Raw genomic sequence first — 24,235 nt, 5'->3', positions numbered from 1 at the left:
CCCCATTTTAAAAATAATAACTTTATGCACTTATTCAAAAATTATTTTGTCTACCTCCATAAAGCCCGTTTTATTTTTCTTTTTGCAAATATGTATGTGTACAAAAACTCTTGTGAGACGGTCTCACGGATCAATTTCGTGGTTGAATCTCTTATTTGAGTCATCCATGAAAAAGTATTACTTTTAATGCGAAGAGTATTACTTTTTATTGTGAATATCGGTAGAGTTGACCCGTCTCACAAGAGCCTTACTCATGTATGTGAGTTCGAATAGCAGAAATTAATATTAAAAATGTTCAAAACACGATATTAAATCACGGCCTCTATTAGCTAAATGCACAAACTTAATTCGATTCAACTATAAAAATGGATAAAAAAAAAAAAAACTAAAACTAAAACTACTCCCTCCGTCTCGATTATATAGTCTTATCATTTTTCACACGATTAAGAAAAATAAGTGAAAAAAAAATTTATATACAAACTTCCTATTTTATCCATATTTAATTCGCTCAAAAAAGTTTTTCAAGATTTAGTTAATAAGTATATATATTAGTAAAAAAATTTAAATATGTTACAAATTTATATATTTGAGAAGTAGGGGTATTTTCATTTTTCATTTGTAAACTTTAAATGATAGTATTTCATTAGTGGTCACCGATTGGCCCGTTGACCCATGAGAGAATGAAAAGGACTGTGCATGCAATTTTAGTGGTGAGTGCTCTAATCTCATATTAATCATTTGCTGCGCATTCATAGCAATGACGAAAGGAATTGATGATACGCGTGATATTCACTTTATTAATTAGTTTGTCTCCAAGCTAAAGTATGGATATTAAGTTGTGGGTTTATATCCTAACTCAAAAACAACTAGATGTGTGGTATCCGTGAGAGGACCGAGTTGATTCATAATTATCATGAAAAATAATCATTTGACATAAAAGAATTTTGCTTTCTCATGAATCGGGTCACATTGAACTCACAAAATTGATCTGTAAAACACTCTCGCAAAAATATTTGTGGGAAAAAAAAAAAAACCAAACTAAATAGTAGTTGTTTTCGATGTTTCAGAAGTGTTGGCCTCAAAAGTGTAATTCCGAAAAGTGCCAAGAATCCATGCAATACAATTAAATCATAATAAGATGATGATGAATATATATACTTGGTTAGATGTCATTTTTTGTTTCATCGATAATGTTCTTTGAGATTTGGTATACATATCCAAAAATATATGTGCACAGGTAGCGCCATTAAATTCTAGGGATTTAGGAAATTTTCACTCCGATAATAGACCCAAATAATTTTAAAAAAATTACTTTTCTTTTTTCGCGGATGAAATACGAAGCTATTGGAGGCATCGGGGGATCTTTGGTGCCCGAAGATAAGGAACGTAATCTAAAACTCTTCTAGTACAAAACTATATTTAAAGCCACTACTTTCCCATTCCCCACTTACAATATTAAGGATACACCGCACAATTTTTATTTTTATTTTTATTTTTTATATAAAAAAACATATTTGGAAATATATATTTTGAATTATGAAGGAAAACACATTATTTTGCGTTTCAACTCATAAGATATAAAATATGCAGTGAAATTGCTAATAATAGAATCGTAGAAACAAGCTTGTAAATGCAAAACAGTAGGCATACTGAGTATATTGTTAAAAATATGAGTATCGTATACGGTATATGTAGTGAATATTAACTTGAGTCCAGTTTCTTTGACTCGAATTTGATGACTGAATGTGTTTTGAATTGAGAACAATAAACGCAAGATCAACAAGAACAACAGGATACGCAACACACGAGATTTACGTATCAAGAATATGATCTACATCCACGGGAGATGCATTCACTATATTGAATCAGTATACAAATGAACAATTTACGATCGCAATGAAATCTCTCAACTCCATTACTTTCTCTTCTATGTATTACAAAGAAAACTCTCGTGTTTTTTATGAGAAACTTGTTGTCTCTTGTTCATTTCTTCCCGGATGATCTCAAAACTTCTTTCTCGCATGCCTTCTGCTTGACTCCACCTGCTTATATATCTCTCCATCCCTGAGGCAATCCTCTCAATGGCTATAAGTCGTGATCAAGTGCCAGTCCTGATCTTATACAACCACTCATCCTTATCCAACCAACTTCTAGTTGTTTTTAACTGATTCTTCAACCGTCAATGGGTAGATGAATTGGTTGCTGACATACCACAGTATATGTAAGAACAAAACCAAATTGAGACCTGTAGCAAGTATAATTTCTTTAAAACAGATTCGTCCATTCCGGTATGTGCTTCGAGGATTTAACCAGACAATTGTTTTCCAGGATACAAAGGGTAGACCACGATGATATTGCACAAATCACGACACTGACAAACCAAAGAGTAATCGAACGTTATCAGCGGAGCAAGCAGGAACATGAGCAGTATGCGCAAAGAACAAGCAGGAGGCAGTATGCAGGAACAAGAGAGAAAGTGGATTTATGGTATGTGTTTCCAAGCTTGACACATCCTCTATTTATACAAGCTGATAGCATCCATACGAAAGGTCAAATGTTGCCATCAATAAGGCAGCCGAAGCATTAATAGCCAGTCAGATGAAATACCAATAGTCATGCATGTGAAAGATCTCACAGGGCATATGGAAGGTCTCTTTCGAGAAAAAAAAATTGTAAAAGGTAACATAACCTAGCTAGGCGATTTTTGTCTTGATCAGTCCGACATTTGATGCACTCAGGTCGCGTTTGTACGTTTGTACACATGTCAAGCTTTTTTCCAGTTTAAATCGAGCCCATGATTTGCATCTCCGCCGACGTGCGCAAGAGAGAGGTTCTCTAGGACCTCGACTCTTGTTTTAATTNTTATTGATTTAAAAAAAAACATGAAAGCACTGTTAGAAGCGTGATAGTCATATAATTTGGTGGTATATGTGTATTTATGATTAATTGATCATATATTATATTTTCTATGAACAATTTTTTTTTGGAGGAATTAGTCGTACAAAACTTTTTTCAGTGTTATTTACTATATTGAAGAAAATGGGGTGTATTCAACGATGAGATTTAATGACTTTCACTGACTTTTTTTTAAATGATAGATTTTCGTGGATTTGGTAGATTTTTATCGACTTTTATAGAATCTCACAGATTTGTAAACAAAATTTCATGGACTTTTGCAGACTTTTTGCAAGATTTTTGTAGACATTTGCAAATTTTTTTTTATTATTGATACAAATTTTGTACTTTTATAAATAAATATTTTTAAAATTTTTTTTTAGCTAGTAATTATTTGACATAAATAACATCTTTATTTTGAAATAAAATTTATAATGTAAATAAATTTAATTATTTAAAAAATAAATATGTTTAATATATGAAAAAAATTCACAATTAAATTTAACAAAATCAAAATTTCAATCCTGTGTCTATTTAATATGCATAAATAATTAATCAATAAAATTTTAATTTATAAGCATAAATTAATATATATATACACACACACACACACATATATATATAACTAATCAAAATATTATGAAATTTGATAAATTTTAAGCAGTCTTTATGAAAAAATCTGATGTTCGTTATTATCAATATGATCAATGTCACTCCACATTCGATTTGCTATAGCATCCCTCCATTCATTTGCATTTGCATTTGCTCATTGTTGTTCTTGAGTGTCAAATATTTTATCAAAATTGTTATCTTCGTAAACTTGTTCTGATGAAAGTTGCGGAACTTCATTATGTGGTTCAACTAGAAATTCATCATATCGACTCTTCTTTCGAAGAAAATTATGCAATCTGGCACAAGCCAATACAAGCTCCGCATGTGCTGTATATGGAAATGGATGAGCAGTTTTGAATATTTTGAACCGCAATTTAAATATACCAAATATCCTCTCAATTACGTTTCTCAAACAAGAATGACGAAGATTGAACAACTTTTTTGCCTCTTCAGGGTGACATCCTTGGCCAGTGAATTCTTGGAGATGATAAAGAACAATATGTTTGAATCATGTGCATATCCCTATCATGTGCTCTTGGAAACTTATATAATGCGTCTTCAATGTTTCTCCTCTCCAACCAGTCAATTGTGAAACAAACCATCTTCATTACAAATTTCTAATTGATATAAATTTAAAATAGTTTATAAAATCAATTCCAAATAATTTTAATTTGTACTTTTTACACAAAATATCAAGATTTAATACTAATTAATAAGCACATAAAGTGTGCAGATTACTAATAGTTATAACATATGTCCGTGTTGATGATTTAAGAGTTTTTTTTTCAAAAAAATTATTTAGGTGTTAACATCTATACATAACAATTGATCTCTGAAGCATACCAATTACTTTTCCCTGAATATCCCTCCACTACACTACTCGTATTCTTATGGCAAAAACATCATAAAATAAAAGTTCAAATACAAAATTAGACGAGCAAAAAATAACTCAAACATAAATATTATAATTTATGTAAAAATTATAATCCAAATTTAAGTAATCGATTTTTTAATTGTTGAATCATTGGTTTGAAAAAATACAGAAATCGAAACAGATTATTTTTTTAAGAAACTGAAAGTCCGATGTACAGACTTCTCCATATCACATTATACGTAAAAATTTAGAGCATACACATAAATAAACTGAAACAAACAACGAACGGAACACAGAAAGAAATACATAGAAATCATAATATGTTTTTGTAATCAAATCAATAATGATTCAAGAAAGGAATCATACCTCTGAAATTCGAGAAACCCTCGACTTGTCTTATAGAGGAGAAAAGTGTCGTTTTTAATGAGGAAGAGAGATATATGAGTGAGAATGATATTTTGTTTGATTAAAAGTCTACCAAAATCTCTAGGGTAATTAGAAGAGAATTTTTGAGTTTTTAAAGTTGTACATAGAGTTTTAAGGTTTGTACTTAAAGAATTAAATTAGAATCATTGTAAATCTATGGAAATATTGGATACCTATAAATTTTTATGGATTTTTAAAAAGTCAAGTTTGGATACTTCTAAACTTTTTAAGACTCTATAAAAATCTAATTTGAATACCACTAAATTTTTATAGAGTTTATAAAAGTCTATGTTCAATAACTCTCGACTTTTAAATTCTACAAAAATCAATAAAAATAATTAAATTTTCAAGATTGAATTGACCCCTTAAACCTACAAACTGCGGACGTGGGTTTCTCAAAAAAAAAAAAAAAGTGAAGAAAAGAGAAGCCACAAGAAGAATGCATCGTAAGCATAATAGACTGCGATTTCTTAAAATAAAAATGGTTGCAAAACAGAAACTTTCCCAAAACTAAACCAATCTCCTCCGAAACCACATGCAATAAAATAAAATCTCCAAAAAAAATTATACACGCCAGAAAAATTGTTGGGTTCTCTCACAGATTGTAATCGGAAAATTCCCTGGTGGGTGTCTGTTGGATTAATATTTCGACTTTGATTCTCCAAAATTTCGTCCTTCTGATTTTGTTCTGGTGTTGATTCACGAGCTCCGGCTGCCTTTTACACTTTATTTACTGGGTTGAATCCGTGGTTCTTTTGGTACTCTATGAAATGTGTAGGTGTGTAGAATATTGATTGATTTGATGGAAGATTAATCGTCGATGTTCGGGAGTTCTTAGAATTGCATTCTTGGGTTCTTTTCATTTTAATTTAGTTGTCTCTTTAATAGTCGTTAGAAGTCAAGATAATTTATTCATTAATTTTCCGTTGTTCGAAAGGTTCTTTCCTTGTAGTTTCTGTTTCTAACTTATTTTTTTTTGGAAATTATTGTACTCTATCCAGAACATGGCTAGCCTTTCATTATGCATGATCGATGTCTCTTGTAGTCTTGTACCACCTCTTTACTTAATCTAATTCGTCTGGAGAGGACTAGTTTGGAATGCTAATCATGAAACCACTTTTCAGATTCTTTTTCCCAATATATTTGATATGCAGTTCCACTATATTACTGCCAAAAATTGATTTGTTTCGCTATTTTCAGGATAGACTGTGATATCACTTCCCGAACAGATGGCTCGTTGGTTTTCCTTTCTGTGACAGTGAAGAACATGCTTATAATGTAACTGGCTTTGCTTCCTTGGTTGCTCTGCTTTTGAGTTTGGATTCTAGATTGTTAAAGGGGATTCACATGGGGATGCATCGTATTTCATGTATTCATATTGGGTTGTCCTTGGTAAATTCTATAACTCAGTTGGTGTATTGGGTTTATCACCTGAACGATTAAGTTGGGTATATTTAGCTCCCACCAACCGATGTTCTTTAGGAACTACATGATATTGTTTGTTGGGGATTTGCAAGGCTATAACCAGAAACGTGATGCAGTAGATTAAGTAATAGCGTATGAGGTAGCAAGAAATAGTACAAATTATTAGCCAAGTCAGTCATGGGCTTGCCTCAAGTTCCATCTTGTAAGGTTGTTGAAGAAGTGTCAACATCAGTAAGTGCAATCATGGATATACCTGCTCGATTTGTTGGTGTAAGTGGCTGCAATATGAGTGGAATGCATGTTGGGCACTTGAGTAATAGGATGCCAGGGGAATCTTCGAGCACCTTTTCTTCAAGGAAAAATGTGAAGGATTCTGATATTGTTACTCTGCGTAAGGCTGGTACATCCAGTATGCACATGTCGAGAATTGGATCAACCAAAAAGTGTTTCTTACATCAGGACCGTGGAAAGATCTTGCAAACTCCAGTTCCTAGGATTGTGGGTTTTAATTCAACTGCATTAGTTACCCATGCGAATCAGTTGGAAGACACACAATTAGATAATGGTTATTTGTCATCTAGCATCTGCTCTTCTTGTGATGCGACAGATTCCTCAAGTTCCATGGTCAGGAAACGTCTGTTGTCACCTTTGAATGGCATACTTTTACCTGATAGGTTCAATGGTGAACCTCTAGAAATTGGGAAATCAATATTTCATAGTCCTTCCCATTTGAGAGGTGGTGATTATAATCTGACTCTGACGGAGAATAAAAATGCTCACTTAAGCAACTTAGACTATGACAGTCCTTTAATATGGTTGACGTCTAACTTTTCAAGAACCAGTATGTTACATGAAGAAGAGTGCGAAAGGAACTCTAGTATTATCACAGACGTGCCTCTGCTTGAGAACCATGAATATCGATCTCAAATTCTGTCATCATCTTCCCATGGGTTTGGATACTATAGAAAATCTATTGAAACACATTCCAATGGCGAAGCATTGGATATTACACCCCATGAATGTGTTGCCTCTCCGCAGTTGTCTTTGTCACGCCTTGGACCTAGATATTGTGGAAGGGTGAGAAATTATAGAGGTTGTTGTGATTTGAAGAAAGAGCTTTTCGAGAGCTATATAACCTTCACGGATATGGAACAATCTCTTGAAGGAACCATCTCAAGTGTTCTATCATTTCATAAAGATGAGAATGGTGCATCTTCAAGCAACATTCTTGAAGATGAAGTTTTTCCAATGAACTTTGACCAAATTGCTAATGATAGCATGATAGCCGTACCAGGACAGAGCCTGAAACATGCAACTTTGAATGCGAAACCAGGCAGAAGTTTAGGAGAACTATCTGTCCGAAGGTCCTTGGTAGGTTCATTTGAGGAGTCACTGTTATCTGGTCGATTAGCTTCTGGGATTGTGAGACAGGTGAATTACTTGTTCAACTTTTATGTAAATACGTATTATTAATATTGTGAATGTGTTGTAATTGTCAAAATCTGACCACTTCGCTTACTACTTTTAACATATTGCACACCACATGCAGAAGATAGATGGTTTCCTTGCCGTTCTAAATATTACTGGAGGACGTTTTTCACCTCATCCACAGAAGCTTCCATTTGCTGTGACTAGTGTGGATGGAGATAACTACTTATTGTACTGCTCATCTATAGATCTTGTAAGCGGCCGTTTACCATCTAATGAATGTGAAGGCCAAAAGTTAAAGATAAGTCTCAGTGTTAACAGCTCTTCCAACGAAACTCGTCTGAGAATACCTATGAAAGGGCGCTTACAGTTGGTATTATCTCTTTAACTTAATTGATGTGTTTCTTAGTGTTACTTTGATGTTATCTTAACAATGTTTATAGTGAAGTAGAATGATCGTTGGAACTATTAAACACCTAAAGTGAAACTTTGTAAATAGTGAAGGACATCCCGGGAATAAGGCACACATGACCCATTCGTAAACTACAAAAATTTCATGATGCCTCTGCCCTTTATAGTTTTGTTAGCTTATCAATATGTATTTTAGAATAAGGAGACTGAAAGTCTTGTATTAGTTATATTTTGCTTGGTAAATGTTTGTATACCTGGTGCAATCTTGCGGTACCATTAGAAAATAATTTGTCGGACTTCTTGTGGACAGAACACACTTGGAACTGGTGAATGATGGATGTAGGGTCCAAAATAATGTAGACCGGTAATATTTAATTTTATGAGCTCTGGATGTAACATGCCATCCTTCTCAGGAAAAGGAAAAAAACATTTTCAATCGATAATATTTGGTTCTGAAGAGTCTGAACAACATAAATGAATTTCCCAATCCCCCGCCCTTTACCAGTTGTGAATAAAGTTCCTCCAAACAGTAAGTGTCATTTTGTTCTCAAAATTCAATCTCCCGAGTGTTAGGCATCTTTCTCCCCTCATTGCATTTTAAGTGGGTTAAAATTTCTGCACATTTTCCACAAATGTTACTGTACTACCTTTGCTGAAAGGATGTTAGTCGTGTTTCATTACTTGCATTCACTCGAGCTTTCTTGGTGCCTATGGGAAGCCAAAGGGATTGTGGTTGTAGGACTTTTGGGCTAAGTGCGTTTAAAAAATATGTAATTGTTTTTGTGTTTTCTAAGTGTTTTTGAGGTTGGTGACTTTAAGATCAAATGCTATTTCCATTGGCTACTGAAGGAGGACGTCTATAAAATATGACTTTGCTGTGACTTAAGAGTCTTGTCCTAATTATTTTGCAACTGATTATATGTCACTGATGTTAAAATATATTTGAAAAGTTTGTTAAACGCCTGATAGAAATGATATTGGCAATCTGTTGAATTGAACAAGGTGATTTTGTAATCCAAAATATTGATATCTTGAATACAGGTCCTCAGCAATCCAGAAAGAACTCCTATACATACATTCTTCTGTAACTATGATTTGAGTGATATGCCAGCTGGCACAAAGGTGGGTCTGAATGTTAGGAACTAAAACAACATAGAAATTACTCTCTTTTAACTTGTTGAATCCTTGAACATTTATATGTCAATCATAAATCAAGTATACACGTTCTTGCAAATTTATAGACGTTTCTTCGCCAAAAGTCTACTTTAGCTATCAACAGAGGCCAACAAAAAGACTCTGGTCTGAGAAATGAGGGCACACTTCCTTGGATATCAAAATCAGGTGATGATTCTTTATAGCTTGCTAGGGCCTTTGGAGTTAAAATGCTTAGGATATTTGGCATCGCCAAGTGAATAAATACTAATGGCATGGACAATATTCTTTTTATTAATATGTTGATAGGAGCGGATTTCTGTGCAACCCTTCATATGCTAATAATAACACGACAGGTTCTGGTGTTCTCCGATATATCCTACATCTTCGTTTTATGTGCCCCCACCGAAAGAAATACTCAAGAGATGCACACAAATGCAAATCTGGACCATCCTTTTATCCTGCTATGAACGGTATCAACAGTGAAGGAGAGCGGCGTTTCTACTTGTATAATGACATGAAAGTGGTGTTCCCACAACGGCATTCAGATTCTGATGAGGGCAAGGTATACCTATTAGTGTTTACTGGATAACATTCTTATCATAGAAAAGCATGTGTGTGAAAATTAAAAGTTCAATCCTTGTGCATGAAATGCCACTGTTACTGTCGCTCAACATTTATGACCTTCTAATGTTGCGCATTTGACTTCCACAATTTTCTGTCAGTTGCTTCTCTGATTAAAAGTCCGAAGCTTTGCATATTATTTTGTAAGTTTTTAGTAATCCCCGGTAGTTCTTGATAGTTGTGTTACAACATTCCTCAGTATGAGCACTGATACAACCTAGGATCAAAAGGAGAAGCTATGAAATTTTTATAGTACTGCCACGGAAATTGTATTGAATGATTTAATCTCGTGACTGCCTTGTATGATACTTTGGTCATCATCATTTCTTGCTTTGGCATCCATTCTTTGTTCTTGATAGACTACTTGGCAGCGAGCTTCTTTGGCCTAATTCGACTATGGATTTATTTAATTTGATTTGATGATGCAGTTACAAGTGGAATATCATTATCCCTCAAATCCAAAGTATTTCGACATCGATCGGTGAGACACTTTGGTTCCATTGTACAGTTCTGTAGATGTATTTTTCTCTCACTCACATGTAAATACATGCTCCTCATCTGGGTTTCATCACGTTGTGATAATTTGTACATGTGAATATCTATCCCAAAAAAGAAATAAACAAGGAAACAACTTCTAAATAAACAATGAAAATTATCTGCGAATGGTTGAGATTTCTACATTGTCACCTATCATATATGGCAAGCCACACCATATTTCAGAAGAAATACCATATGAAAATTAGTATATGGAATTTAAATATATTTTATATTTCGGACAATTCCAAAATAATAATTACAACAGATAAATACATTATGTTGGAGTGGATAAAAAAAAAACTCAAAACATTAAACAAAACGTTTCGTATGAATATATCGTTGCTCTATCCAAAAAAGTTCATAGTCACCTACCGTGTGAGAAACATCTATCAATATGAAGAAAAATGAATGAAACACCCGTAAGTAGTTTCCTATAAAAGGGAAAATTCCCATATATTTATGTCAAAATATATATTTTTTAGATACACGAAAGAGTTTAATTTTTTGAACTTAATCAGCTGACCTATGACTGTACAACATAGGTACGTTACCCACTATACTTTAGTTAAATGTAAAGTTAAAAATAAATTTATAAATAATATTTATCGCAACCCTTTATAAATAATTAGACAGCAAACTCTATTTATCAAGCAAGCGCTTATATTCTAACTTAAGATTTGGCCTTCAAAATCTCATATATATCATCCTTAAACTATGAGGATAATGGACAAAATTAAAATCCCAGCTACCCAAACTCAAAAAATCTTCATTATATCCCAAATATCACTCAGAATTTTCGTTATAGCCGCAACCGTAGCTGCTGCGTATGTTGTTCTAACAAGCAAGCAAACTGCTGTAGTTTATGGGATTCAAGTCGATGCTCGTTATAGCTATACTCCCGCTTTCAGGTAAGAACCATATCTGATTTCTGATATCATATTTTATGACAAAAAGTTGAGGATTTTTTTTTCTTGTAAAACTGCAGGTTCTTGCCTTACGTGAATTTGATAGCATGTGCCTGCTCAGTTGTATCTGTGTTTGTAATCTTTTTCTTCGTAAACAAGGGGGTGAATCCGAAAAATTACTTCTACGTGTTCCTGGATGATTTGGTTAGTAAATAACTTACATATATCATCGTTCATGAATTTGCTGTACATATATACATAAATACATGCAGAAGTTAATATTGGAAAATTTGACAGACGATCACGTTATTGTTGTTGGGTGGATGCTCGGCAGCAACGGCGATAGGTTACGTGGGGAAATATGGGGATGAGAGAGCAGGTTGGTTGCCAATTTGTGTTCACTTTGCCAAATTCTGCGACAAGTTATTCATTTCAGGAATTTTGACTTATTTAAGCCTCATTTTCTATTTGTTCCTTACGGTTATTTCTGCTCATTTATCTTCCCACCAAATCCAAGCTTGAGGATTGTACGAAGATCGATTGAATGGTTTCAATAATAAATTCATCTGAATATCTTTTTGTTGCTTTCGATTTAATTTTTGAGATCTTGATGTTTTAGTTAATTTGAGGCTAAAATTAATTTGACCACAAGTTTAACTTCTTCTTTTCGAGAATTTATCATGTTTCATTGATCGTCTCAATTACATTTAAATATACTCGAGTTATTTTTCAAAAAAATTAGTTTAACCAAGATTATTTTTTAAAATTTTCCGAATAAAAATAGGAAAGTGTTTTGAAAGTTGTGAAAAAAGATTGATTGTTAATTGTCCCAAGAAAATGAGGGAAAAAATTATCTACTAGTTATCTAGAGATGAAACGGAACTAAACTTTTGTAAATAAGACAAAATTATTTTTAATTTTTTTAGTTAGTGAATCACTTCGTTTTCATCGAGTAGGACTATTTATAGCACTGCAGTACTACTAAATATCGCTAGTTGGGTACAAATAAATTAAATAACCTCTAAAGTTTGGCTGGACTATAATTTTTAGGGTTATTAATTTCGTGCCGAGTCATTTGCAGTTCTTGAAAATTAATTTCGGGACAAAGAAAAATGTCCCAAGACGTGTTTGTTTGGTTGATCTAAATCGAAGTTCATAAGCTTTTGGTATCATTCGAAAATCTATTTTGATATAAATATTTGTACAATCAATGATTTTATCTTACTATTAAAATATTTGTTATATTCACTCACAAATAAATTTTAAACATGCGATGTGTTGATTCTTGATAATGCGCATATGACAAATGCACATGCTAAAACCCTACCATTTCTACAACCACATACTTTATTCAACATAAGAAATCGTCAAATTCTCAAGTTTGGAACGATGTCTTGTGATTGAGATCCAATTATCTCCCGAACTAGGAAAAAAAAAACAGATTTAACCATTGTACTTTAACCATTTGAATTGGGATTAATGTGATTCCGACTAAGGTTGGAATAATCACAATCTAACATATATGCGATAAGTCAATATCTTTGGTTACATGGGAGGATTTCCATAGTTTTTGAGAAAGTAAACAGAGTCGAGAAGGATTTTTTCTAAACCATAGAAGCAATTTACCATCCTATACTGTCATTATGCATAATAAATTAATCGCACACAATAAAGACTTCCACAACGATCAAATGAGATATATAAAATTAATACACACAGAGTTCAAGAATTGTGTCCGGATGAATGATCAAGCAAAAAATACCAAAAAATGATGCATCCGATATATTACAACTCAATGAATATCAGAAAGATATGAATAGGAAATGTATCAGTTGAAGAAAGGTAAGGAAACAGCGAAGCATGAGCTAAAAGTGATGCGATTCACTAATATTAATAAATTTTGGTAGAAAACACACAGTATCTACACTCGAGTTAGCTCACCAAACCAAGAAATTTAACAACCAAAAAGTCTTTCATCAACAACTACGCTATAAACACTTTTATTTTTCTACTGCAGATTCTAACCAATTTATGAACAATACAGAAACTGACGCAATCAAAATTAAAAGGATAAAGAATTAGCAAACTATTGTACATACAGATGAACAGTATTGATCCGGTGATGGTCATTTTGGTCTATGGATCTTTTAACATGCTAGTTTCTCCGATAATCGTTAAACTCAATGCTTTGCAAAGACTCCCCACATCTTGCCACGGCCAAGACTGTCGACCAGATTCTTAGCACCTTCAACATCCAAATCAACAAGTTTCTGCAAATAAACGCCGGCACGGGCCGCCACCATTTGTTTCCGGCATTTCTTTGAATGCACAAGCGATGCTAATGTAGAAATAAGATACTTTTTATCCAAATTTTGAGCTGAAGTATCCAAGAGTATAACTACAGAGACAATCCCTTTTTCCTCCTTCCTTAAAATCCTCCTATTTCCGGCATAATTCATCAGTGTCGATAGTGCTTTTGCCGCTGCCTCTTTCTCCTCGACCGCCTTACCATCCAACATTTTAACCAGTTGCACGATGCATCCTATTTCTCCCAATTCCTTTCTTGTTTTACTACTGTAAGCTAAATCGTACACAGCTTTTGCAGCTGCAATTCTCACCCCCATTGCGCCAAAACTCAGCGCTCCAACTACGCGACTCAGAAAACCATTTGCAGCAAGGAACTCGGCAATATTAGAACATGATGCCAGTGTCCTAACCAAGTGAACAACCACTTCGAAATTCTGGGCTGTGGGAGCAGAATCCCATATATTTTTCAGGTTCTCGATCCCGACTTCCCTAGCAACGAACAACTTCAGCTCATCATCCCCGGATACCAAATTACACAAACACCCAATTGAATTTTCCTGGGCTAAAGCAGTACCGGAGTTGCACAACGCTAACAAGGTCAAGACAGCATTTTCCTCGATAAAGTTCTCTTTAATTTCCGTAAAAGCAGCTAAATTACGCAAAACCCCGGCTGCCACAGCTTGAGAAATTGGCGTCCCTTCTTGACAGATTTCCAACAAAGACGAAATCCCTCCTCTGGACCCAATCGCCCTCGCATTCTCCTTCGAATTACTCAAAGCTTTGAGGGCAATGCATGACTTCTCTTTCGCGAAAATGCTTCCGGATTCGAGAACCCGCAGCAAATTATTCAACAGGACCAAACCCTCGGCCAACAAAACATGCTTGCTCGAGTCCACGGTCGAGATTTTAGCAATAGCAGTTACAGCTCTTTCCTTGATTTCGGAAGAAGAGCTGGAATCCAGTAACCTCACCAGCACAGGAACTATGCCTTGCGCCACCGCAATCAATACATTTTTATCATCTTCCTGCAATAGCCCGAGAAGCAAATCAAGTGTCGAGTTCTTCGACTCGGTAGACCCGATCTGAAGTCGGGTCATCAAGTTCCTAGCCTCGGTACGAACAGATTCCCGTCGACTTGACTCAACAGTAGACATTGAAGTTGAGACACTTTTTCTATGCTCAGAAGGGGAAAAAATACCACTCCTGGCAAGCACTTCGAGGTCATTGATATGTCCATCGAGTTTCCCTGATAAGGAATCGATATCATTCTGGGTCCTCAGCTTCCCCCCCTGCAGCGTTTGTTCGTGGCAGAGTGCAGCGAGAGAAGCAGCGTCGGAACAGGTGGCGGAGAGGGACTGGAGGAGGTCAAACGAAAGAGGGTTCTCGGCGGCGGCGATAGAAACAGATATTTCCGAGAGGCGGGTTTCAAGAGTGGCGAGTTTGATTTTAATCAGAGACCATTTGCCCTTAAAGATTTGAACTTGGGAAACGGAATCGACGAGAGAACGTAGGAGAGCCTCAGTTTCCGTGAGTATAGGAGCAACGGGCTCTTCCTGTGGTGATTCTTTCATGACTATGGAGGGTGGCGGAGGGGAAGAGGTGCTCTGCGCGAAAAGGGTCACAACGAAAGGGCGGAACATATGCAAGAAAAATGTGAAATTTATGGATGACGCGAATAAAGAGCGTGGACTTCAAACTGAGATATTAATTATTGATTGATGCATCGTCTTATTAAATTTAATATAAGTGATAAATTAATTACACAAAAATTTAAAAAATTACACTCAATATAAACAAATTATAAATATGTTTATATTCTAAATATTAATTTAAGTCCAAAAATATTATTTATAAAAAAAAAAAATATATACAAACTTAGATTTATTAGTGTTTTTATAAAAAACGTGTGACATATAAATATAGTTTTTGTCGTAGTTTGGATTATGATAAATGTACGGTTATTAAAAAAAAATTTATTATTATGTTTCCTTGTAAAAAAAATTGAATTATAAATAATTTCAAGAGTATAAATTTACAGTCAATGTTAAAATAAAAGAGCAAGTGAGTGGAACGCGCTAAAGAAGATAAACAAAAAAATTGATAAAAAGGCAGGGTGGATATTGAATTATTGGGAAGCGAGAAGAAGAAGTCAGAGTCGGATGTGAAAGCAGGCATTGCAATTTTTAAGGGGCCAAATTGCAATTTACACTTTTTATCCGCTGGTCAAATTGACCTCGCACTGCCGCCCAGTTACATTGATACATCAATTATAATTCAATTAATTATCCATATTTCTAGAAGAATTATTTAAAATATATTTCATGGATTTTTAATAAAAAAAATAATATTTATGATAACTTAGGAAGATACATATGGTGACTTTTAGTTCTTTTGGCCACTTCCTTTAGTTACACGCACCGGCGAAGAAAAGCAAGTGCAAAAGGACGGATGATTAAGCAAATGATGCAATGAGGTCAATCATAGCGGTGGGGTTGTGTTCTCTTTTTTTACTTAGTGTTCCACTCTGTCTTTTTATTATTATGTATTAGAAAATCTTGTAAATTGAGTACAACGGTGCCAGGCTGCCCATTCACTTATTTGATCTTTGATTTCAGTACTTGTGAGATTGACTTATCGCAGTTACAGCTTGCTGCTACCTCTGCTGCCCTTATTTCATTCGTTACGAAGCAAATGAATGTGAGTGAGACTTCAACAACGAGAGGCGAAATTAACGTAGTGATGAGTCATATATATTTATATATGTGTTTCGATTGACTTTGGGGACATTTAGTTATGAGGGTGATTTAATTATTATTTTTAGTCATATGCTACGCTATCCGAATATGTTTTATACGTTTGCAATTTGCAGGTCGGTCTACTATGGACCTAGGTTGACTATCTCAGCAAATACTATAAAAAAAATTATTTTTGAAAAAGTCTGTTTTTCTTTAAAGATAATAAAAAGGGATGTGAAATAAGTAAAATATGAAAGAATAAAATGGTCTCACTAAAAGTAACTCAAATGTCCTGCACTTTCGCCTTGGCAAGCAGTAGATAAAGAAGACTTCTTTTTGTATGCCAAAGCAACCAGGCCACCGAAGCCAGTTATTTTTCTTCAGCAATCCCCAAATTCTAATTGGGCCTCGATGGATCTACAATTGGCCTCCCATCCTTATCATTTTTTCTTTTTTTTTTTTTTTATAATGAAATAACTTTCATTAATAATTATAAAAAGATAATACAAGTATAAATATTCTGAACATCCCCAACGAGAGTTGATAACCGTAAAATCACCTACTACATAGCATCTATAACAGAAATCGCACTAGGAATACACCAAAGCTCAGAATCTTAATCTTCTTGATAATGTTTTCCATCACCGACTTTTCATTTTCAAACATAGCTCTGTTTCTTGCATTACAGTCTAGGGATGGCAACTTTCCCCACGGGTTTGGGGCCCCGCGGGGAAAACCCGAAACGGGGATGGGGATCCCCTATTTTTTCGGGTTCGATGATTTTTTTAAATCCCCGATGTAGTTCGGCGTGGGTATGAGATTACTATCCCTATCCCCGAACCCGTCCCGAAAATAATATCAATAATAAAATAATAGTATTATTAGTATTAATAATATAATAATAATATTATTTTTTAAAATATTAATAATATTATTATTATTAATATTGATAATAATATTGATATTAATATTATCTCTAATAATAATAGATAATAATAAGTTTTGGTTTGAAAAAATCTCCGAATCCGTCATCGTCTTGTCATATTAATATTTTTGAAACGGGGATGGGGGCGGGGATGGGAAGTTGATCCCCGAAGTTAATACCCAAACCCGAAAAAGCGGGGATGGGGGTGGTGATTTAATTTGGGGATAGAGATGGGAATGGCAAACCCGCCCCCGCCCATTGCCATCCCTACATTACATATTGCTGCCAGTGCAACACATCTCATCTTATTCAAGGTCGAATTACCTCGATAGAAACTTCTGAAAGCTTTGAGGACTGCTGTCGAAAATCCCATAATCTTTTTCATTCTTAGCCATTTACACACACCTGCCCATATTCTGCTCGCTCCACCCGGTGAAATAATGGGTCTAGCTAGTTCGTGATGGATCTTGGTTTAAACTCCATACATGAGCTCAAGTTTCCCTAATTATATTAATCTTGATTAGCATCTCATACAAATTACACTTGTTAATTTATTATTTAATATATATAACAAAATTTATTACACTAATGATTTTTTTTAAATTATTAATAAATTTTTTAAAAATTAGATAATAAAATTGAAAAATTAAAACCAATCATTTGTATTTAAATAAAAAATAAAATATCCACTGGAATTCATCTTATTATATTCTCGTGATAAAATAAAATTTAAAAAGTAAAAATATTCCCACGAGGAAAGGGATAGTGGTGAAAAAGAGCACAAAACATGTTACAAAGGCATCTAAAATCCAAATCTTCAGGTTTTATGTCATAAAGTTTCGATTTTTCCTGTCGATTATTCGATCTATCTGCCCATCGATCAATTGGGAATTTAGGTTAATGGCGACTCGATACTGGGCGGTTTCTCTCCCTGTTGGGCAGAGCTCAGCACCTTCCTCTCTATGGAGTCGCCTCCAAGAATCCATCTCTAAACAAGCCTTTGACACCCCTCTGTACAGGGTAATTTCAATTTCATACGCTTAATCACGTATATGTTCTGTGGTAGTTGGAGGATTAGCTTTGAGCAAGTGCTGTTTCTGTTATGTGATCATTGATTCTTATCCTGAAGTTTTTTTCTTTTCTTTTCTTTATTCTCATTTTTTTCTCGGTGCGGCTGGCGGGGCAGTTCAGCATTCCGAATCTGCGAATTGGAACCCTAGATTCGCTATTGGCACTCAGCGACGACTTGTTGAAGGTGAGTTTTAGGGAAAAATATATATGATATGATTTTGCTAAGAAAGTTAATTTTTGTTCGCTATGAATATTGTTTATTGTTATTTTTTTTTGCACTAGGTTTTGATTTCTTGCTTAAATTTGGTTGCAGTCGAACAACTTTATTGAAGGGGTATCACACAAAATTCGACGTCAGATAGAGGAGTTGGAGAGGGTATCCGGAGTTGTCAGTAGCTCACTTACTGTGGATGGCGTTCCTGTTGACTCTTATCTCACCAGGCAATCTGTCATATCTTGTTTTTTTATTTTAAGTGAATTTTTTAAGAACGTCATTAAGGACGTGGGTGAAACTTTGAGCTTTTTGTAGATTCGTTTGGGATGAGGCAAAATATCCGACAATGTCACCGCTTAGGGACATTGTGGATGGAATTCATGTGCAAATTGCCAAAATTGAGGATGATCTCAAGGTATTATTTTGTTTCTGAACTGTTTATTGACTACACGAATTATTTGTCTTGCTTTCGTAGACAGGCCACGTCAAGAATCAAGATGCCTTGGCGTTACTAGTTGCAAACTAAAAACCCTGCGTATCTATTACGTTGACTCAATTGTCAATTGTCTTGTGTTTACCTGTATGGCGATGGCAGTTCCTTAAGGATTAGGCTATTTGCGGCTTCCTCAGATTGTACTTGCTCTACCATTGAACCATCCATAGCTTGTGTTTTCCTGGCCTAGGAGTTCATCCTCGTATATGGCATGTAAAAGATTCTGAACAGCTCTGCTGTAGTTACTGTTTGAGATTGATTATTAGGACAGCTATATCTTTTAAATAAATTTCTACATTTTAGTTCTCTTGTTTGTTTCTTGTGTTCGAACCATTAGGCTAATGTACAATTCGGACCGATAAACTTGCATCCCTAAGTTTCTCGTGATCAAGCCCTTCCATAGCTGTTATAACCGTGTGGGTTTTATGTTTCAGGTTCGTGTTTCGGAATACAACAATGTGCGGAGCCAACTTAATGCCATCAACAGAAAACAGGCTGGAAGGTGATTGCTTGATCTGAACTTAATCTAGACTTTTGATCGTGGTGCCTTTTGGAGACAAAGGAAATAAATGCCTGCAGTTGTGCTGATCAATGTGATAATTATTGCAGCTTAGCTGTCCGTGACCTTTCCAATTTGGTGAAGCCACAGGATATTATTGCTACAGAACACTTAACGACTCTCCTTGCAATTGTTCCAAAGTATTCTCAGAAGGATTGGTTATCAAGCTACGAGACACTGACAACATATGTTGTGAGCACCCTATGTACTTGTCATGCATCGCCGCCCTACTCTCAATTGTGCTTTCATGCCCAGTGTATATATCAGCCATGATTTGTGTATTACATATTGAGATTGAGACATGCCATGAGAAAACTTGCATGCCCATGCATTCTTACTGAACCATTAGTTTGTAGTATTGTTCTGTCGTATGTTGTCCGCAGTTGACTGTATGCCTTAGAGATATATTTTTTTTTATGGATTTAATCATGCAATTGCTTTAGGTCCCCAGATCATCCAAGAAGCTACACGAGGACAGTGAATATGTGCTATATACTGTAACATTATTCAGTCGTGATGCTGACAATTTTAGAACTAAGGCACGTGAAAGAAATTTCCAAGTAAGTTTCGGCATTGTGCTACATACTATTTTTTTTCACTTCTGAATGCAAATCTATGTTTTGTATGTATCAACTTGATAATATGTTTCATTCTTGTGCAATTAGATTCGGGATTTTGAATACAATTCAGAGACTCAAGAAACTCGGAAGCAGGAGATTGAAAAGCTGATTCAAGATCAGGAAGCGTTGAAAAGCTCTCTTTTACAGTGGTGCTATACCAGTTATGGAGAGGTATCATGTCCTGCTCCCTCCTACAGTTGCTGAAAGTTGGTTGTCACTCATTTGTATCTTCGGCATTGACTATTGAGCACAAACTTTTGGTATTAATTCTTTCATTAAAGCTGATATACCCTGGGCAGTGGAGCTCATCAAACCAAATCCCCTGATATCATACTTTTGTGGATGTCAATTTACTCAAACATACCGAGAAAGAAATAAGATGTCACTTGGAAGTGTGCTCTGATTTCTAAAATGGTGAAAGCCGTCTTTTGGGAACTAAAGAAACAATATATTCAAACACGTGTCCTCTCAAATAGGTGTCAACAAAGAGATTTTAAAACTCCTCTAGTTATAAGAGCTCATGTCTTTACATTATTGACAATTGTCATACTTTGTTTTATCTCCACATCGTCACTAAAAATGGGCACACAATCAGCCTTGTTTTGATTTTAATTTCTACCTTATTATAATAATATATTAGACTTGGAACTGAGTTTGGCTTTATGCATGTCGATCTCTTTTACTTGTGGTATAGTGTGTTTTCATGCATGCTCGGGAGTGGTGGTTGAACATGGATTTGGAGAAACAGTGAATTTGATCATAATTTTTTAGAATTGTGATTCTACTCTCGCATTTGCCAATTATACACTGAATGAAATTTTGGGTTGAGTTCTGCAATTTTCTAGACAAGCAATCTCAAATTTAAACGTGCAATCGTTGTTGCTAATATTGCGGCAACGACCAAAAAATCGAACCCACGACATTACTCCTCCTTCGTTAAGGAGTACCAGATGTTGTGTTGTAAGCAGCTCACCATTTGCTGCAAGAATGGCAGCAATCAGAATAGATCTGAACAAAGCTGCATACCGACATTATGCGGTCGAGCATGATTATTTTTGGGAAATATAATTTTCTTGTCGAGTGTTTTCAGTAAGTTGAGCCCAAAGCAATAAATCAGAGTTTTTCCTGTCACTTCATGGATTAATGGAAGACATTAAGAAAGGGCATCTTTCTTCTCCTCTTCTGTGATTCTTATTTTTATTTTGTTGGGGCTCAATTGATTAATGCTCGTTTGATAAATTGAATTGCTATTTGTCATAAAATGAAGATAGAATATTGGGTGTGGAAATCAGATTCATCGATAAACAAATCAGTAGGTTACATGAAGTATTTATTCCACTTTATCATCCTTACTTATCTGATAGCAATCTAATCAAATTAAAAACTTTAAATTCAAAATACAAATAATTCTCAATCCTAGTCAGATAATTATCTACTATGTATCTTCCAACACCATTTTACTTTTTATGTCATTCATCTCTAATGGAAAGACACCAATTCAGTGCTGCTGATATTCGTCTTTAACTTCTTTTCCTCACACAGCATGCTACATGTGCTTGCTTCCAGTCTCTGCAACCCTGATACATACTCCTCTAACATGCACATAATACGAGAAGAAGCGCAACCCTAAGACTGTAGACATATAACCGTACATCAGTGAAACAGAATTTTGTTATCCCTGATTATTGGTATTTGGGCTTTTGGATTGGTTCAAATTTTTTAAGCCTTTATTTTTTGTGCAGGTTTTTAGCTCATGGATGCACTTCTGTGCTGTACGAGTATTTAGTGAAAGCATTCTGCGATATGGTCTGCCTCCATCATTTCTGGTAATGAACTTCATATACCCATGACCTTAATGTGATTGAATTTACCTTTTTCTTTCTTGGATATTCATCACATTATTGTCGAGAGTTCGTTTTGGCCTTTTATGTCAGTCTGTTGTGTTGTCACCGTCGTTGAAAAGTGAGAAGAAAGTTCGGTCCATTCTTGAGACTCTGTGCAACAGTTCAAACAGGTACGTCAATGGCCTGAAAGCTTTTTATAGTTGTCAGAAGCTTTTTGCAGTTTCTCTTTCGGGAAAAAAAAAAAACAGTTTTAGAAGCGTGTGACATTGATTCAGATAATGCATTAAACTTAGGGAATGTTCTTTGCACAGAATGTCAACCTGCCACTATTTGGTATCTTCAGTTAAAATCAGTATTGAGAAGTACTAAATGTTATTATCAGCGCATGATTTACTTATGAAGACTTCTTTTAAGGGACAAATTCAAGTCCCGCATTTGTTATAACAAGGCCTAGTTTGTCCCATTTTTCCTTGTTGACACTGGCATAATCGTTTTATCGAATTTCAAATAGTAGGCAATTAGGCATATGGTGAAGAGACGGTAGACAATGACAAAGAATTTACGTGTTTAGGTTATAAAGATCTATTTCCACGACACAATACCAAAATGGGTCAAAAATATATTAAGCTCTTACTTAGAATTATAATCAATGATGATTGGCCCTTTATATAGGTAAAAAAAATTGGGATAGAATTTGTAGGAAATGCTTCCTGTATCTAAATCAAAACGAAAAACACGCAAAATATACACATCTTAATCATATAGAACTAGACTATATTATTTAATTCGTGGCATTTTCTTGTTTAACAAATTAAATATTGTGTCCCATCCTGTGAAGTTATGGTATCTGACATCTTCCAATTTTTAGCTAGATAAAGCTTTTGTCTGTTGTAATTTGTCTTCCATGTGTAATTGCAGCACATACTGGAAAACTGATGACGACGGAGGGATTGCGGGTTTTGGCGGCGATGCAGATGCACATCCTTACGTCTCTTTCACCATTAATCTTATTTAAGCTGAGGCCTTGCTGTGTTTCTGTCGTGCAAATATCTTGTGCGTAATTTTCGGCCTTCGAAATAAAGGATACAGGTTCTGCATCTGTATCATCATGAAATAAATTTTTCGGCTCTGTTTTCCTATCTAAGATCCGCTGATTGTATTCTCGTTATTCTTTCCCCATTCCTTACCCCTCTTAACTTCTATTTTCTTTGTATGATATAAGAATATTAATTGTCGAGGATTACTTTCCATTTTGGCTTTGAATTGTGATGGACATTGTGACCTTGAATGTATTACTGATGAGAAATTATAGAATAAAATCGTGTGTTATTTCAAACTCCATTTTTTAGTTTATCTCAAACTTTGGATACAAGGCAAATTGACTAGTGAATCCACCAAGGTAAAAAAACATGACTTTTGAGGTAAATGGAATGATGGTGAATATCATTCTCTAGGCCACCAATACTCGTTAAGTCCTTCATCACGGAACTGGGCCAGTGAGTGGCAAGCAAAAATCAACAAAGAATAATCTTTTAGAGATGATCTTGGTCTCTTTGCTGCGAATCTAGATTGGAATTGAAATCAGAATAATATATTTATCTTCAAAATTCAACGTTTATCGTACTTTCTTGTAAAAAATTTAAATATTCATATACGATAAAACTAGCTATTGATAATTAATATAATAAACTTATCATGGCTCATGTGTCACATCCTAATTTTTATCATTCACTGAAATTGAAATTATCGATTTAGTAACTATAGTAAGAGCTCATATTATAATTATTTGTCTCAAATAGTTTCTTCAGACAAAAAGTGTTCAAATTTCCTAAAAAAAATGTAATCACTTCTTTGTTAATGTCTTTCTAAAAAAGAAAAAAAGTGATGTTTGTTAATTTTTTTTAGTTACAAATCGGGGAGTTAAGCCCATGTCAACAGATGACATATACAGTGGCACTTGGGCTAAGGCTTTGTGGCTCTTAATTTGTTAATGTTTTGATGTAGCATACAGATAAACTTTTGTGCATCATCGTCTCTATTCTCTTGGAAAAGCCAAAACATCACTGGCAGAAATCACTTTTTTCCTGGAAGAACTAGAATTTGAGGATTAAAAAAACAGCCAACAACTATTGGTCCCAATTCCCAAGAAGCAATAGGCATCAACAGACATTAACAAAT

The 24,235-nt window shown here is 34.7% G+C and overlaps 4 protein-coding genes across 11 annotated transcripts; 3 read left to right on the top strand and 1 right to left on the bottom strand.

Moving 5' to 3' along the window:
* The first annotated feature begins 5,234 nt into the window (after window positions 1–5,234).
* LOC140965648 (uncharacterized) lies at window positions 5,235–10,470 on the top strand. 8 transcript variants are annotated; one of them, XM_073425788.1, is made up of 8 exons: window positions 5,264–5,436; window positions 6,013–6,199; window positions 6,290–7,663; window positions 7,782–8,033; window positions 9,113–9,193; window positions 9,313–9,412; window positions 9,580–9,788; window positions 10,276–10,470. In XM_073425788.1, the coding sequence occupies exons 3-8, from the start codon at window positions 6,410–6,412 to the stop codon at window positions 10,330–10,332; spliced, it is 1,953 nt and encodes a 650-aa protein (XP_073281889.1). In that variant the 5' UTR covers window positions 5,264–5,436; window positions 6,013–6,199; window positions 6,290–6,409; the 3' UTR covers window positions 10,333–10,470. The 8 variants fall into 8 exon arrangements, with proteins under 8 accessions (XP_073281888.1, XP_073281885.1, XP_073281891.1 ...); XM_073425787.1 differs by lacking the exon at window positions 5,264–5,436 and adding an exon at window positions 5,235–5,253 and having other exon boundaries at window positions 6,008–7,663; XM_073425784.1 differs by having other exon boundaries at window positions 5,260–5,430; window positions 6,008–7,663.
* Window positions 10,471–10,604: 134 nt separating this feature from the next.
* LOC140965650 (CASP-like protein 1F1) lies at window positions 10,605–11,862 on the top strand. Its single transcript, XM_073425791.1, has 3 exons — window positions 10,605–11,292; window positions 11,370–11,493; window positions 11,587–11,862. Exons 1-3 carry the CDS (start codon window positions 11,099–11,101, stop codon window positions 11,809–11,811), a joined length of 543 nt encoding a protein of 180 aa, XP_073281892.1. The 5' UTR covers window positions 10,605–11,098; the 3' UTR covers window positions 11,812–11,862.
* A 1,290-nt stretch (window positions 11,863–13,152) lies between these two features.
* Window positions 13,153–15,249, bottom strand: LOC140965672 (uncharacterized). The gene has a single exon (XM_073425819.1). The coding sequence runs from the start codon at window positions 15,234–15,236 to the stop codon at window positions 13,470–13,472; it is 1,767 nt and encodes a 588-aa protein (XP_073281920.1). The 5' UTR covers window positions 15,237–15,249; the 3' UTR covers window positions 13,153–13,469.
* Window positions 15,250–18,005: 2,756 nt separating this feature from the next.
* On the top strand, window positions 18,006–23,410 carry LOC140965656 (V-type proton ATPase subunit C-like). The gene is made up of 11 exons (XM_073425797.1): window positions 18,006–18,276; window positions 18,443–18,511; window positions 18,641–18,768; window positions 18,857–18,956; window positions 19,469–19,536; window positions 19,644–19,785; window positions 20,037–20,153; window positions 20,259–20,384; window positions 21,956–22,039; window positions 22,148–22,227; window positions 22,976–23,410. Exons 1-11 carry the CDS (start codon window positions 18,157–18,159, stop codon window positions 23,070–23,072), a joined length of 1,131 nt encoding a protein of 376 aa, XP_073281898.1. The 5' UTR covers window positions 18,006–18,156; the 3' UTR covers window positions 23,073–23,410.
* Window positions 23,411–24,235: the final 825 nt, after the last annotated feature.

Source organism: Primulina huaijiensis, unplaced genomic scaffold, assembly GCF_012295235.1.
Source record: "Primulina huaijiensis isolate GDHJ02 unplaced genomic scaffold, ASM1229523v2 scaffold11459, whole genome shotgun sequence".
Lineage (NCBI taxonomy): Eukaryota > Viridiplantae > Streptophyta > Magnoliopsida > Lamiales > Gesneriaceae > Primulina > Primulina huaijiensis.
Note: the sequence above shows the minus strand (reverse complement) of the source record. Positions and strands in the feature narration are given on the sequence as shown.